Source organism: Carcharhinus amblyrhynchos, chromosome 2, assembly GCF_965287045.1.
Source record: "Carcharhinus amblyrhynchos chromosome 2, sCarAmb.v2.hapA, whole genome shotgun sequence".
Classification (NCBI taxonomy): domain Eukaryota; kingdom Metazoa; phylum Chordata; class Chondrichthyes; order Carcharhiniformes; family Carcharhinidae; genus Carcharhinus; species Carcharhinus amblyrhynchos.
In genome coordinates, this window is record NC_137325.1 from 95967121 (window position 1) to 95983479 (window position 16359).

General features: G+C 41.2%; 1 protein-coding gene across 1 annotated transcript in view; it reads left to right on the top strand.

The window, feature by feature from the left end:
• egfra (epidermal growth factor receptor a (erythroblastic leukemia viral (v-erb-b) oncogene homolog, avian)) overlaps window positions 1-16359 on the top strand; it is a 260289-nt gene that overhangs the window by 219842 nt on the left and 24088 nt on the right. Inside the window, exons 18-20 of the mRNA XM_080209479.1 lie at window positions 1257-1379; window positions 4594-4692; window positions 8275-8460. Coding sequence (XP_080065605.1) covers window positions 1257-1379; window positions 4594-4692; window positions 8275-8460 — 408 coding nt within the window. The remainder of the gene's footprint in view (window positions 1-1256; window positions 1380-4593; window positions 4693-8274; window positions 8461-16359) is intronic.

The following is a 16359-nucleotide window of genomic DNA, read 5'->3' on the forward strand; positions in this document are numbered from 1 at the left end:
TGGACTTTTGCATATTTGCCAATTTAACTCCACATCATTGTGCTCACCCACCATTAAACTATCTCCCACCTATTGAGTAGAATTTATTATCACCTCCTGCAAGTTTGGATGTAGGAAGCATTTAAATCGGTGGGAGGGTCCAGGGTGGGGACTGCACTGCCTTCTCCACCTGATTCAGGCCATTCACCCACTCACCCATTCACCACTCATCCATTCATTCACTCATCTATTCACTCACTGACCCATTCATTCACCCATCCATTCACTTATTTACCCACTCACCCATTCACTCACTTACCCACTCACCCATTCATCCATTCACCTATTCATCCTTTCACTAACCCATTCATTACTGAAAGACTTGAGACCTTTAACCACTCACCTGAATACAGTGTATCCTGCCTTCAAACATTTTTCCTTGTGCTTGACCGTCTTGCTCATGGATGTTGGCACTGACCCATCAATGCTTCAAGTGGCATTGGAAGTTCTGGCTGAAAAATTTGCAAAATAGCCATGTTGCAGAAATCTTCACGGGCAACAACAATGGGCAGAGCTTCAACGCTGAGCATAAGCTCAAGACACATGTGTTTGCTAAAATCATAAACCTGTTCTTTTATAGCTGTACACATAGCTGCTTTTAAATTATATTTCAGCTGCTGTCTCCCAGAAAAGAATCCCATGCAATCAGCAACAACATGAAGGCGTATTTGGGAATTTCCTTTCCCATGTCAGTAAACTGGGGCACTAGATTTTTTTTAAATGTTTCTCCACATCTGGTGATCTTCCTGGGGCAAGTAAACATGCTGATACAGCAGCAGTGTGTATTAGTAATGTTGTCATGATGTTTCACATACACAGACTAAAAGTCTGTATGCCCTTGGAATCTCAAACTCAGCTCCTGACAATCTGCAGCCTTAGTACAAACAGAGACAAAAGAGCTTCATTCAAAAAGTGAGAGTGCCTGCTCTTGACATCAATGCAGCATTTGACCAAATCTCAAACTCCAGTGCAGCAAGTCAACAGGAATACCAAATACACTTTCCAAAATCAGACATGGGAAAGCAGTCCATTTTAACTCACTTTCCCACAATTTAGACCACGGTACAAAAGCAGTTTATAAAGTCAGTGTTCGTAGCAATCAGAGCACTCCTTCCCCACGCTAAGTAAAAAGGATTGTAAATTCACAGTGTGACTTGTAATATTGAGGGAGTGAGTATGTATGGCCCTTCCTGACTGTGAGTTTATTCTTGATGCAGCTGGTTGAGCCTCTAACCCCCAGTGGAGCTGCTCCCAATCAGGCCCTTCTAAGGATCCTTAAAGAGACAGAATTCAAGAAAATTAAAGTGCTTGGCTCTGGAGCATTTGGCACAGTATACAAGGTAAGCGATCTGTCAGGCATACTGCAGCAAAGAGAACATCGTTGAAGAATTCAAATGTTACATTTTCCAGATGTATAACAAAAATCATTATTAACTTCAACTGTAGTGGGAAAGGCAGAGCAATTGACCCATGTGTCATTTTTAAAGGGAAAGTGCACAACAAATTATTATTAATAATTATCATGAATCCGAAAGACGTGCTGGTTGGCAGCATTGGCAGTGTGCCCGAACAGGCACTGGAGTGTGGCAACTGGGGGGATTTTCACAGTAACTTCATTGCAGTGTTAATATAAGCCTACTTGTGACACTAATAAGTAAGCTTAAACTTAAAGATGGAATGGATTGGAGAGAAACTAATTCCTGTTAAACCATCAACAGCCTGCATTTCCACAAAATCTTTAACCTGATAAAGCTTCCCAAACATTTTCACTTGGCAAAACAGTAGTGGATGAGTTGAATTAATTGAAAGTACATTTGAAAAGGTGAATTTGAGGGAATGCTCGAAAACAGATGGGTAAATGATGTGAGGAAATTTTATTGAGATTAGCATAAGTGAAAACTGCACCATGAGGGAGGATCACAAGAAAGGGAGAGACATAGGAGAGACAAAGTTGGGGAGGTACAGGAGACAAGCTAGGACATAGAACAAAAGGAGCCTACATTGGTAACGTGGCATGAGGTCATAGAAGAATTTGTAAATGAAGACAGTGATCTACAATTTGGCCTTCTGGGAGATTGGGAGTCAGTGCAGTTTGGTATGGAAAGGGGGCACTGGGCAAATGGGACATGCTGCAGGATAGAAAACTAGCGACAAAGTGCAGGATATTCCAGCTGTTTCTGCCAGTGGGATTTTACAGTCTCACTGAAGGAGAGCCCCGCAGTGGTTCCCCAGCAGTGGGACCTGTAGCCACACAAACGCTATGGATAGCGGTAGGACCAGTAGACCGCACTGGTGTCCAATGGCAAACCACCTCTGTCACGGAAATCACGGCATGCGGAAGGAACAGAAAATCCTGCCCAAAGCTTTTGTCAAGTCGGAGGAGGTTTAGGACATTGTTGAATCAGACTTTCAAGAAATTGCATCACACTGGATATCACCAATGACCATTCACTAAAGAAGTCTCATTTGTGGACAAGATGGAAAACAGATCAAAGGGTTTGAAAATTTTATGAGAGGTGATCACAGAGCTCAGTGACAAACCTTATTTATGGATTTAGGAGATTATAAAGTGGGATTTTTTTGGAATGAGATTTTGGATAGGACAACCATGTCTGGGCAAAGGGAGCCCATATTCCTTGAATATTAGTCAAGAAGGGAGGGTTTAATATTCAAGTGTTGGCTAACTAGGGCGATGAGAGAGCAAGGGATAGAGTTCAACATTGATGGGACTAGTGAGAGACAAGTGTACTGTAAATAAAGACTGATCTCAGATCAGTATGGGGCAAGATGAATGAAGAGAGAAGCGGAGGAGTAGAGTTAAGCAAGATTGTTAAGGGAATGAAGATAAGTTCAGAATAGTGCTTAAAATTCCTACCTATCAGCATTGTTGGGAACTCAGCTCAAGGAGTGCAGTGGTCAAAGAAGGAGGCTCACCATTACCTTATGAAGGGCAAATTGGGATGGACAATACAATCATGAAATACCTACGTTGCAGAAGGAGGCCATTTGGCATAGAGTCTGCACTGACTCTCTGACAAAGTATCCCACCCAGGGCCTCTCCCCAAAACTTTACATATTTGCCCATCTAACCTACATATGTTGGGACACCAAGGGGCAATTTAGCATGGCCAATCCACCTAACCTAACATTGTTGGGCTGTGGGAGGAAACTGGAGCATCTGCAAGAAATCCACACAGACGCAGGGAGAACTCCACACAAAGTTCCCAGGATGGGAATCAAACCCAACTCTCTTGTGCTATGAGGCAGCAGTGTTAAGCACTGTGCTATGGTACCACCCTCGCGTTGCCAACAATATCCATATCCCATGAATAAATTTTTAAAAGTAAATCACAAGAGTCTGATGAAGTAGTAAGGTAAAACTCTAGAATCATTCAAGATAAAACTGCACATTGGAGTGACAGTGCGAGATCTTTCTGGGTGAAAGAATTAAGATGGTGTGCCTCATCTGTAATCTTCCTATAAAGTAAACAGGAGTTTAGATCTAAAACTACATCCCATTATTAAGTTGTAAAACAGTTCCTCAAGGTAAAAAAAAAATCTGCTGTTCAATAGAAACAGCTAATAGATTTTTGAGATCTCGGAAAATTTAGCAGATCTGTCCCGCTGGCATATAACCTTTCCCACTGGAGGTCAAATCAAAAATTTGATGCAGAGGACAGTGAGCCCTGTAGGATGTTCTGTCCATTTTTAGTGTTGAAAATCCCATGAAGTCTTTTTGAGACTCTACCTGAATTTCCAAAGGACATTCCCACCAGGTAAAGTTCCATTTAAAAACTGACCTTTTTTTATAGCACATGTGTAAAAGATGTCAAATAGATTTAGAATCATAGAATCCCTACAGTGCAGAAGGAGGCCATTCAGCCCATTAAGTCTACACCGACCACAATCCCACCCAGGCCCTATCCCTGTTACCCCATGTATTTACCCTTCTAATCCCCCGACACTAAGTAGCAATTCAGCATGACCAATCATCTTAACCTGCACATCCTTGGATTGTGAGAGGAAACCAGAGCACCTGGAGGAAACTCACGCAGACCCTGGGAGAAAGTGCAAACTCCACACAGTCACTCAAGGCCAGAATTAAACCCAGGTCCATGGTGCCGTGAGGCAGTAGTGCTAACCATTTTAAGCAGTTTTAAGCAGCGATTTTTATTTCTGAATTTTATTCATTTGATATATTTTCTGTCCGCTTCATTTTCATTGCTTATTTCATTTAAAGAACTCAAGTGGACAAATTCAAAAGGCCTGCTGAATTCCAAGCTTGTTTTGATACCACTGCAGTGATGTTTTTTTCATCTAATCTCTTTGGCAAAATAAACATGCATTTTTTTATATTTAACTGCTGTAAAATGTATTGAAATTTTCATATTTGACTACAGAAGCTTCTTTTTATGGTTTGACCAAATGTGGGCAGTGAAAGAAAGAAATTTCATTTTAATATTGTGTTCAGTGTATGTTTGAAAGATTCAATCACAATGCTTGAATGAGGCAAGAGATTTTTGATTTCCTTTTAAAATCTCATTACCTCTGCAGGGCTTGTGGAATCCAGAGGGGGAAAATGTCAAAATCCCCGTTGCCATCAAAGTATTGAGAGAAGCAACCTCGCCGAAAGCGAATAAAGAAATCCTTGATGTAAGTGGATATTGTGCTTGTTGCAATGCCAGCTATCTTGTTACCCTGTATTTCAATGGTAGGATTTATTCATCAACTTGGACTTGATACGGGAAAATGCATAGAAGTCTACTGCTGCTAGTTAAATCCAAACTGATTAAATGACAGTTGTTCCTTCTTATGACACATTGCATTAGCAACGTTCAATTTCCTATGTTTCTATTGTACACTCTTTTCCAGGGCTCAAATTCCGTTCTGGCTCTGTTTGGTTATGTCTTCAAGCTTGGCTGAAGCTCATGATTCATCTATTTGTACCAGTTTTACTGTTTTACTTTGACCAAAAAAAAGGTCTGATTGTGGTTTTGACTCAAGTTGATACAGATACAAGTGCAGCTCTCAATATGCAGATGCTCGCTGATAAATCCTGCATTTCCTTTTTTTGTTTTATTGAAGGGAATTATCTCTGTTCATTCATATGTTCGCTCAGGCAAGCACACAAGAATTGCTTCCTGCAATAACATTTCTTGGCTCTATGAATTATGCAGTGATTTCCTGTGAGCAATTGTATGAAAAGTTTTCTAGCTGTTGTCATGGGGCAGGTTCCAGGAGTAGTTTTTGTATTTTCTCAAGAAACCATTGCTCTGTACTGTCGATAGCACTACCTTATCAGAGACATCAACATTTAGATACACTATTTGTAAGTTCATAAATGACAAAGGAAGGTTTTGACAGCATTACTATTGAAGATGATTGAATGAGTAACAAGAGACATAGACTTAAGATTGTTGCAAGAAGAATGAAAGACAACATGAGAAGCAATTTCTTCAGGTACTTATCACAGCACGGAATACTTCATCACAGTTGGCTACCAAAATCAGAAATTTGAATTGGATAAGAGGAGGAAAAGATAAAAAGTTTGAAATAGGCAAGGAAAATTGGATTAGAATTGACAGCTCCAATCAGAGAGCTATAGAAATGGCAAATGTAAATCCTATGTTCCCAATATTTATGGGAAGGATGTGAGCATATATTTTACAACTGAGCAATTCCAGGAAGAAGTCTGCTTAACCTGGTGTTGTGAGACTTCTTACTGTGCTTACCCCAGTGCAACACCGACATCGCCAGCCACATCATGGCAATTCCAGGAATGCAGGGATGCTGCAGAATTTAACAGCAAGATCTAATTAACTCTGTTTTTACTCTGTTGAGTGGCTGTAATGCTGCTGGGAGGGTAAGTCAGTGGTAAAACTCAGGCACAGTGAGAAGACTTGGAGGATGACAGTGAGGAGGTAGGTTAGATTCTGCTGAAAGGAAACGGTCTTCCTGACCAAAAGCATCCCTGGATGGTGATGGCAGCCTCCCTTTAACTGCTGTGTTTCCTCAACCCTGGTAAAATCAGCCATAGCTTTTAATTCAAATGGTTCCCAAAACAGTGGAACCATGCTTTATTCACATACTGTAATCACTGACCTACCTCCATAGAGCAGATCACTCGAAAGGAATGTTAGAATGTTAGGAACTAACTGCTAACACATTGATAAGTTTGCACATTTCATCTGTCCATTGATTCTACATTGTGATTCAACTATATTTGAAAAACAGTATGTGGAATACCTTTAATAAAAATAAGTAGTAACAATAAGATGGAACTGATAAAAACCCAGTGGCCTAACTTCCATAAGTTAGAAGTTTCATATTAATTCACAAGACCTATTATGCACCATTCTATAGTACTTTTGGGTTGACATTTTTCCAAAGTGGCTTCACGTAGGAAAATCTATCATAACTAGTCCATCCTGTGTGGTATGGCTCATGGGTTAGAAAATAAGGTGTAGGGACATACTCAAAAAGAGCAGGCAGAACAGAGCTAATGTCAATTAAGATGCAAAGGCTAGTATTCCTATACAAGAAATTCGAATCATAATACTGGTTGAGATCAATACTGACATTTTATAAATTACATCATTTTCAGCTCTGATAGGGGGAAATGTTACAAAATTGCACAGAAGAAGAGTCATTTATCAGAGCCACCATAGGCTGAGGCCTAGCAGGGTTATTAATAATTTCGATGCCAAGAATAGTATAATCAAGATGAAGAGACAGAACCATTCTCATAATCTTCATATTTCTGCCAGTGACTTGTCCACAAATTAATTACTGCAAAGCAAATCCCAGGAGAGCTTCCAGGAATGTCGGGCATAATACAGCAAGGTCATTGTGCACTGATTGCTGGATAAGCAAATATAAGCACAGAATGATGGCCTGAAAGCAGGATTTGAGGAGACCTTCAGAAAAAAGCACACACAATTTATCGAAGGTAGCAATGAGAATTTAACAGACCATTAATCAAACTTTATGTGCTTGACATGGATTAAGGCATTTATCGATTTCTGGGAAACCGAAGGCATTTAAGCTTCCCTTAACATATTGTGGCAAAACGTTGCATTTGTTAAGGAAAGACAGTGAGTCGATGTTGAATTTTCTTTTCTAAATCTTTTGTAACATAATTAAACGACCATGTTAGAGTTTTGCCTCCAGAAGTACTGGTGACTCTGATTCCTCACTTAAGCATATGCAGACATTAATGATGAGGGCCAAGTATCACAGTCTAGCCCAGTCCTGTCTTTATGTATACTGATCAGGAGCCCTGCATCATTTGTTCCCTCAGCCTAGAAATGCTGACACTGTGGGGGAAAATTGCATCCCACAAGCCCCAACAACAACAACAGCAACTTGTATTTCCATCATGCTTTTAACATGGTAAAGCTCCAAGGCACTTCACAGGAGAGTTATCAAATCTAAAAAGATAGTCATATGAGGAAATATTAGTGCAGGTGACTAAGAGCTTTAAGGGTCCATAGGGTGGCATGGAGGGGTCATGGGGACATGGGTAAGTTATTTTGAACTTAGCTTTCAAGAGGTTCCCAAAGCCAGACAATGGTTCACGCCTCCTCTGAGATCCGTGAGCCAAAAATTATGGCAGAGCAGGCCCAACTCCATGAAAATTGAAGTGTGATCCAACCCTGATCTCAATGCTGCAATGGGAATGCAAGGTGCAAGGTTGTATCCTGCGGCAATGAAAATTGAGAGCCATGAGAATGGGGAGGTAGTCCTGAAATCCTGCCCCACCTCCCATATTTAAATGGCTCTGGAATCCTTCCACCTCTGCAAAAATCAGGGCTTAAAATACAAATAGTCTGGTTCAGCTTCAGCTCAATGTCAGGAGGAGGGATCACGTTGTTAACTCAGGGCCGAACAATGGCTTCAGTCTTCCCACTATTGGAGAAAATTTCTGCTCATCCAGTGCTGGATGTCAGATGAGTCATCGGACAACTTAGAGAAATGGAGGGGTTGAGAGAGTTGAGTCGGGTGCCATCAGCATACATGTTGGACCTGTCTTGTTTTCGAATGATCTCACTGAGGAGCAGCATAGAGGGGAGAATTCAAAGTCTTAGAAATTGAATTGGAGCCTTACATATACCATTAATCCTCCAAACCATTGTAGAAGCCGCGTAATTTTATTTTCTAGTGTTATAACAGTTTAGCCTCGGTTACCTAATTCAAGGATATGTTATCATTTTTTTGTTTGTTTTTTATCTGCAGGAAGCATACGTGATGGCCAGTGTCGACCATCCCCATGTATGCCGACTACTGGGGATCTGTCTCACTTCGACTGTACAACTTGTCACACAGCTGATGCCCTATGGCTGTCTCCTGGACTATATGCGGGAAAACAAAGAGCATATTGGTTCCCAGTACCTCCTCAACTGGTGTGTGCAGATAGCAAAGGTAGCTTTACGTAGCAACTCTTCAATTAACGTTAAAGATTTGGTTCTTGCCTCTTAAGTAGTCAACAAATCAGCATATATTTTATAGTATATGTGAATTAACTATGCTAAATCTAATTGTGACAACTGGACTGCAAATTCGTAATCTAACTGAGGAAGAATTTTACAAAACTATTTACTCCTAGCTGCCTTTAATCAGCAATTTTAAAGCACAGTAAGGTATCAGATGAATGCAATTTTCCTACACCTTCACCTGAGATCATATTATATTGAATCACTTGATACCTTGTACGTAAGAAGTTTCACAATTATAAGCTTTTAGAGTCATAGAAGCCAAACAGTGCAGAAGGAAGACATTTGGCCTATTGAATTTGCACTGACTCCTCAACAGAACATCTTACCCAGGACCTATCTCCATGAGCCCACATATTTAACCTGCTAAATCATCTAATCTACACATCTTGGGACACTAAGGGGCAATTTAGCATAATCAATTCACTTAAGCCACACATTTTTGGACTGTGGGAGAAAACCGGAGCACCTGGACGAAACCCAAGCAAACACCGGGAGAGCATATAAACTCTGCACAGTCATCCAAGGCCAGAATTGAACCCTGAGTCCTTGGTGCTGAGAGGCAGCAGTGCTAACCACTGTGCCACTGCGCCTCCCATTTCCACTCTTGGGAAATGATAGGAAGAATTTGCTGACAACACCAAGATTGGTGGAGTAGTGGATGAGGTGGAAGGCTCTTGCAAGCTGCAAAGAGACATGGATAGGATGCAAAGCTGGGCCGAAAAGTGGCAGATGGAGTTTAACCCTGATAAGTAAGAACATAAGAAATAGGAGCATGAGTAGGCCATCTAGCCCTTCGAGCCTGCCTCACCATTCAATAACATCATGGCTGATCTGAAGTGGATCAGTTCCACTTTCCCGCTTTCTCCCCATAACCCTTAATTCCTTAAGTGTGAGGTGATTCATTTTGGTAGGACAAACTTGAATGCAGATTACAAGGTCAATGGCAGGGTTCTAAGGAATGTAGAGGAACAGAGGGATCTTGGGGTTCATCTCCACAGATCTCTGAAGGTTGCCACTCAAGTGGATAGAGCCATGAAGAAGGCTTATAGTGTGTTAGCGTTTATTAACAGGGGGTTTGAGTTTAAGAGCCGTGGAGTTATGCTGCAACTATACCGGATGTTGGTGAGACCACATGTGGGATATTGTGTTCAGTTCTGGTCACCTCATTATAAGAAGAATGTGGAAGCATTGGAGAGAATGCAGAGGAGATTTACTAGGATGCTGCTTGGTTTGGAGGGTAGATCTTATGAGGAAAGGTTGAGGGAGCTGGAGCTTTTCTCTTTGGAGCAGAGGAGGATGAGAGGCGGCTTAATAGAGATTTATAAGATGATGAGAGGGATTGATAGAGTGGACGTACAGAGACTAATTCCTCGGGTGGATGTAGCTGTTACTAGGGGGCATAACTATAAGGTTCATGGTGGGAGATATAGGAGGGATGTCCAAGGTAGATTCTTTACTCAGAGAATGGTTGGTGTGTGGAATAGACTGCCTGCTGTGATACTGGAGTCAGACACTTCAGGAACTTTCAAGCGGTTATTGGATAGGCACGTGGAGTACTCCAGAATTGTAGGGAGGGGATAGCTTGATCTTGTGATTGGACATAGCTCGGCACAACATTGAGGGCCGAAGAGCCTGTACTGTGCTGTAATGTTCTATGTTTCTATTATGATGAATATCATTGTTAATAGCAAAATTAAAACCCTGAGCTGCAGCCCAGATGTGGTGGTTTGGGAAGAAAACAAATATCTGTCAGCGTAGCTTTTATCACGTACCACAGTGGTAACCTGTTTAGAGGTGCATGGGATCAAACTCTGACAATGGCTTAGGAGATATCCAAAGTAAAGACAACTTAGCTTCAAGTAAGGAAATACACATGTGATTTTTCTTTCTCTTATTTCAAATGAAGATGCTGAACCTGATTTATAAAGAGTCTCAGCTAGCTCAGCCTGAGGAGTACCTTTGTGTCTATGTCAGGAGAATGATCAATAATTATTATTCAGTTATGTCTATAGTTTTGGACAGAGACTTTTACAGTTAATGGCACTGTGTATACTCAGAAATTGTTCAAGAAAATGTCTGCTTTGTGGTTAAACAATATTTCTTTAAAGTGCCAATGAATGCAAGTCCACAGACTGTGAGATGACATTAAAATTAATTGGTGGTAACTTTAAAAATCTGAAACAGGAGGATTAGGAAAGGTGAGAATTATATGTGTCAGAAAGTTCAAACACAACCCCAACCAGCCTCGAGCTCACCTACCCCAAGTTTTAATGGAGCTTGGATAAGGGACAGATGACAAACACGTTTTCAGCAGATAGATCAGAGATTGAAATCTTTTCAAGAAATACCTCTATCTTAAAAAGATTTTCAATTTAACTACTGTTATCCATATTTTCTTGGTCTTGGAAACCCATGGCAGCTAGAAAGATTGAATCCACAAGATAAGTGTAATTACAGCATAGCTTTTTGTAACAGTAAGCAACTGAAATGACATTGGTGTTTCCCTCAGGTGTAACAAGCTATGCAGTAAAGGAGCTCATTCCCCTGACCACACTTCCATGATCTTCCCACAACATCTTTTATTTTCCTCTCCAATGCTCGCTAAACCTGCCCCCATCCCAACGTGGTCTATCCACTCTCCACAAATGACCACCATTGTTGAACCTACATGTAGACAGCCTTCTGTGCCTGGCTTGCAATCAAATTTATCAGGCAGATTGGCTGTAGGATGGGCAAGCTAGTGAACAAGTAGAGAGGTTTTGCTTCAGTTGTATTGAGTACTGGTGAGACTATGTCTGGAGTACCGTGTAGAGCATTGGTCTCGTTGTGTAAGGAAAGATGTAAAATAGTTCAGAGAAGGTTTACTGGACTAACACCAGGAATAAATAGATGAGTTGCTTTATGATTAAAGGTCGTTGGACAAGTTAGGCTTGTATATACACTGGAGTTTAGAAGAGTAATAGGTGACTTGATTGAAACCTTTAACATCCAGAGGGGTCTTGACAGAGTGGATGTGGAGTGGATGTTTCGTCTCATTGGACAATCTAGAACTCAGGGTCACTGTTTAAAAAAGGGTTGCCCATTTTAGACAGGTGAGGAAAAATCTGTCCTCTCAGAGGATCGAGAGTCTTTGGAATTGAATATTCTAGAGCAGGATTCTATTGATTAGCAAGGGATGAAAGGTTATCAGGGGTAGGTAGAAATGTGGAGCTAAGGTATTAATTTGATTAGCTATGATCTTGTTAAATGGTGGAGTTGGCTTGAGAGACCAAATGGCCTACTCCTGCTTCTAGTCTGGATGTTTGTTTTACATGCCCTGGAGTTAAGATTCCACAGTATTTGGGGAAAACTACTATTCTGGATTTCCTGACCATAACTCCTCTCCAATGCTCAATAACCACATTCTAATAATGTCTGTAGACATTGGACCTGCAGTTGGAATAAATAATGCCCATTGTCTGGGTGTTGTAGATACCACTTGGGGAACAAAATGGCATCTGATGCATATACACTTCTGCTTCCGACCCCAGGATCTCCCATCTCCAGCTGTCCCCGCCCCCTACAATCTCCTGCCAGTCCCAGGCCCAACCTTTCCCCCAATCCCATTCTCTCCATCCCGACATCACTTCCAAGCCCCCAGCAGTACTCTAGGGCCAATGATCTTCCTACCCAGTTCCCCATTGAACTCAGATAACAGATTAAGAGGCCCATTATTTCCTTCTCATGATCCAATACAATTAAATACCTGGAAATCAGAACACTAACTGCGCAGGGTTCTACTGGAGGATCTACAATATGATGAGCACAGAGACCCAAACTCTGGGGCTTCTTTGATCTCCCTATTTGAACAAAGGCCCTTAGCACAGTGTGGGTAAAATGGCAAAATAAGGTGCCAGTGGGTAAAGAGTGCCAGTTGTTTGGTGTTTACCAAATTGGCATCAGGCTTGTCCCATATTGGAATTGTGCATTTGTGACATAAAATGGCAACAATAACATCAAAATCTCCAGTAATCAAAGCAGTGGTGCTGGTGTGATGCAGGTCGCTCTGAATGTGTCTGTAGATCATTTCCACATAAGCTTCAAAGCAGATGCAAAGGTTAACACCCAATTATTTTATCAACCCCACAGCAAAAGTATATCCACATATAATAACTTTTGCCATGACAAACAAAAGAAACTGCAGATTCTAGTAATCTGAAAGAGCTCATTCGTTCTCTGCACTAATGCTGACAAACCTGCTGAGTGTTTCCAAGATTTCCTTGTTTCAGCATGACTGCTGGTTGTCGATATTTGCAGTATTGCAGCTCTAATAAACCTCGATTGACTATATTATAAACTATTCCGTTAACGTATTTCTTGGGACTCAGATTCCAGTAAAAAGGACAGAACAGATCTGCTAAATCAGGATCATTTGATTGGAATCAAATATTCTTTCTGTGCATGGTAACTGCTTCCCCCAAGGCCTATGGTGTAAAAATTGATAGTTCAGCTCCCCTATCTTAGCTTTTTAGTAATTTAGTAACCTATTACTGTCTGAAGAATAAACTATAGCTAAATTTTGAAATTTGTCCACATACAGTTGAAAAGGTTTGTCTAAGAAAGGAGTTCACATATTTTGACATATAAAATAACATGTCAGAAAAGAATTTATCTCTAAGTGCATCCTTTATTACTTTATTCAGGAATTTTGCACTTAAACTATTCCTTCTTTAATCCTTCAAACTTTGCCACTTTTCATTAAGTATGTGTTAAGCATGAATTTTTGGATACAGTTACTCACCGGGTTCAGCCAAAGTGCAGGCTATGGCATTTCATAGACTGATACTGTACAGAGTGTTTAAGGCAAGTTGTGTGTGTTTAGCTAATGTTGTGGACTGCGGCTCTAAATCAGGATTTAGCTGCTGTACAATGGAGAGTTCAGATAGGTTTACTACCTGGGGTTTCTCTCCCATTATGGGATGAATTGAAAAGTCTTCACTAATAGAAATGGAGGAGGGTACTAGTTTTAATAGGGAGATCTTATGGTAAAGTGGTTAGCCTCTCTGTCTCTGAGCCAGAAGCTCTGACTTTTAGTCTGAGTCCTGGATAGATGGCCACAGAAAGACCTTCTCAATTAGGGATGGACAATGAATGCTGACCTAACCAGCAAAGTCCACATTCTAGCAAATTACTTTTTTAAAAGATGCATTCATAACATGGCCAAACAGTTGACTACCAACCTGAAAATTCTTTCAACACAAACCGCTGGCAGGCAGTAAAAGTGGGAGAGATTCCAGATCAACCATGTAATGGAAAAAAAGGTTGGAGCCGCCACCATCACCATTTATAACTCCAGACTCAACATGCGTATAAAAAGTGCGAGTTGCCACAGCAACCTGGACTCCCTGAGCAAACTATAACAGACTACTAGTACCACTGGTTTGAATGCAAGGCTTTATTATTTTTATTCTTGATGGCATGGTACAAGGTGTTGAATTCAGTAGCGCTAGGTTTTCTTTAATGAATAGTTTGCCTCTGAACTGCTGGTGCTGTAAAAGAGACTATCGAATGCAATGTTCTCAATCATTCACTTGGATGAAAATTACATTGCTGAGTCCTCTTCAAGCAGAAACATCAGAAAAATCTACAGGGGAAATTTGTGTTTAGTACCATTAAGAAGCAAAATGGGAGCAATAGATTAGTTCCCATTACTGCTATCTTGCATCTGTTTTTCAGAAGCTATTTGGGAGCAGGATAGAGGCCCAGTACCTTGGTTAAAGAGTATTCAGTGACAGCCTTTGCTACTAACAACATGTAAAACAGCTTTTATTAGTATGGCTTCACAGGAGACATAACATGGGCACTATGCAATTTTGTTTCAAATTGCAGTTCACATGAGTAGTGTTCCCTTTAAAATTTAGCCGTTATGTGCAGTCCATTTGGGCTCAGTGTGCAATCCATTCAATGTTTTTCGCGTAGCACATTGTTTATTACAGAAAAATGCCTGCACAGTACTTGTTAGGCTCTACATGGTCACATATTTGCGTAACTTAACAGGAATATTGCACATAAAGCTTCAAAGGGGGATGAACAAACCAGGTATAGGGCGTGCCCATTCTGAAGACAGACTATTAGCCCACTCTGTCTCTAAAGGGGTCCAAAGAGATGCCTAATATAAGATTTCAAGGAAGGAAGTTTTCAGCAGCCTACAGGGATCATTAAGCTTCAACAGGAATAGATTTTAAGCTACTCAATGTATTTACGTTCACCAAATTGCTGGAAAACTGAGATAATCTGTTTGGTACAAGTGGTATAGCCAGTGTAAATCTACATTCAGTTCAGGACATTTCAATTCCAGGCAAACATTCATTTCAACTGCTATCTCCTCAGTGCAGTTAATTATAATGATGCTTAGCTATCCTGACAGTTCTTTATTTGGTTCATAATATGACTTACATTATTAATTGGACAGTACGCTTCATTAGTAAAGGTGGTATTCAATTATGCATTATAATGGAACAAACTTAAGAAATGTGATGATGGAACGAAAGCAAATTGTTAGTAGTGATGCATTTTTTCCAAAACCTGTAACAATACTCATTTTTTCGTCTACCCAGACTGTTCTAATTGGTCAATTTTAAGGACATTTCTATTGGTTGATTTATTTAGTGGGTGGTGCCTTGCATACGTGGAGATAAGTGGAACGCACCTAGGACCAAAGTGTGTGTCACACATACGGCTGCCAATGGTTGGTAGCGGTGGTAGAAACAAGATTGGAGGGTAGTGAAGAACAAACATAGCAAGAGGTAAAAGAAACCCAACAACAAAGTTACCCTGGCTGAAGAGATTTGAACACTCTCTTTCCAAGAAATCTGCTTGTTATCTTTTTAGCATTGACCATTGAAGAAAACAGCATCCTAACTACCAAGCTTTCTCCCTGTCTAAGTCTTTGATAAGAATTCAAGCTTCAGAGTAGCATTATTCTAACCCAGCGACAGTGAAGAAACATCAATGGGTAGGAGTGATGGGCGGGATGGGAATGGGAAGAACAGGGTGAGGATGACATGTTGGAAATGGAAGAAATGAAAGTTGATGGCCTGGGCGGTTGGATGTGATGATGGAAATCATTAAGTGTGACAAAATGACATGGACAATTATTTGATATAACTTATTATTGACAAGCTATTCATGCTAAAAGGAGGTTTGGCTTGATTTGAGTGAAAAGCTTTTAGAAAATCTGCTAGAGAAATTACAAGAATACATTCCATTGGTGAAGAGGGGTGCAGTCTGCCTCCCAGTGGGAGGAGTCTGACCCCGGATGGGTGGGGGGGGGTGGGGGGCATGTCTGCTGGAATGAGGTGGGTGGGTTGGACAACGGAGTGCTCCAGGACCGGGGCGGTTTTGGACCTGGCCTGGAAATTGTCGTGGGGGGTCGCGATCAGGCCGTGGTGGGGGGGGGGACTGGAGCGGCAGCATTGTGGTGGTGCCAGAGAAACTGACAGATCGGGGCCACTGCACATGCGCAGAGTTCCAGAACTATCAGACTCTGGCATGAATAAGCCCCACCCCTCACCCCCAACCCCCTCCCCCTCCCCCTTCCCCTCCACCATCCCCCCTCCCCCCAGTGGTATTCACAGTTGTGACCTCTGCACTGCACAGTGTGGGGATATTTGCATGTGAAGTTGCACTAAATAAACAGTCGTGATCTAATCCAGTTTTCTCAACAATTCAGCACTTCTGGGAGAATTGCCCCCTCTGTGACAAATCACAACCCTCGTATCTCTTGGCCTGTCTTTACACATGGAGAGCTCTATGTAGCTTTTTCCAGAGTGAGATGTTTTGAGTG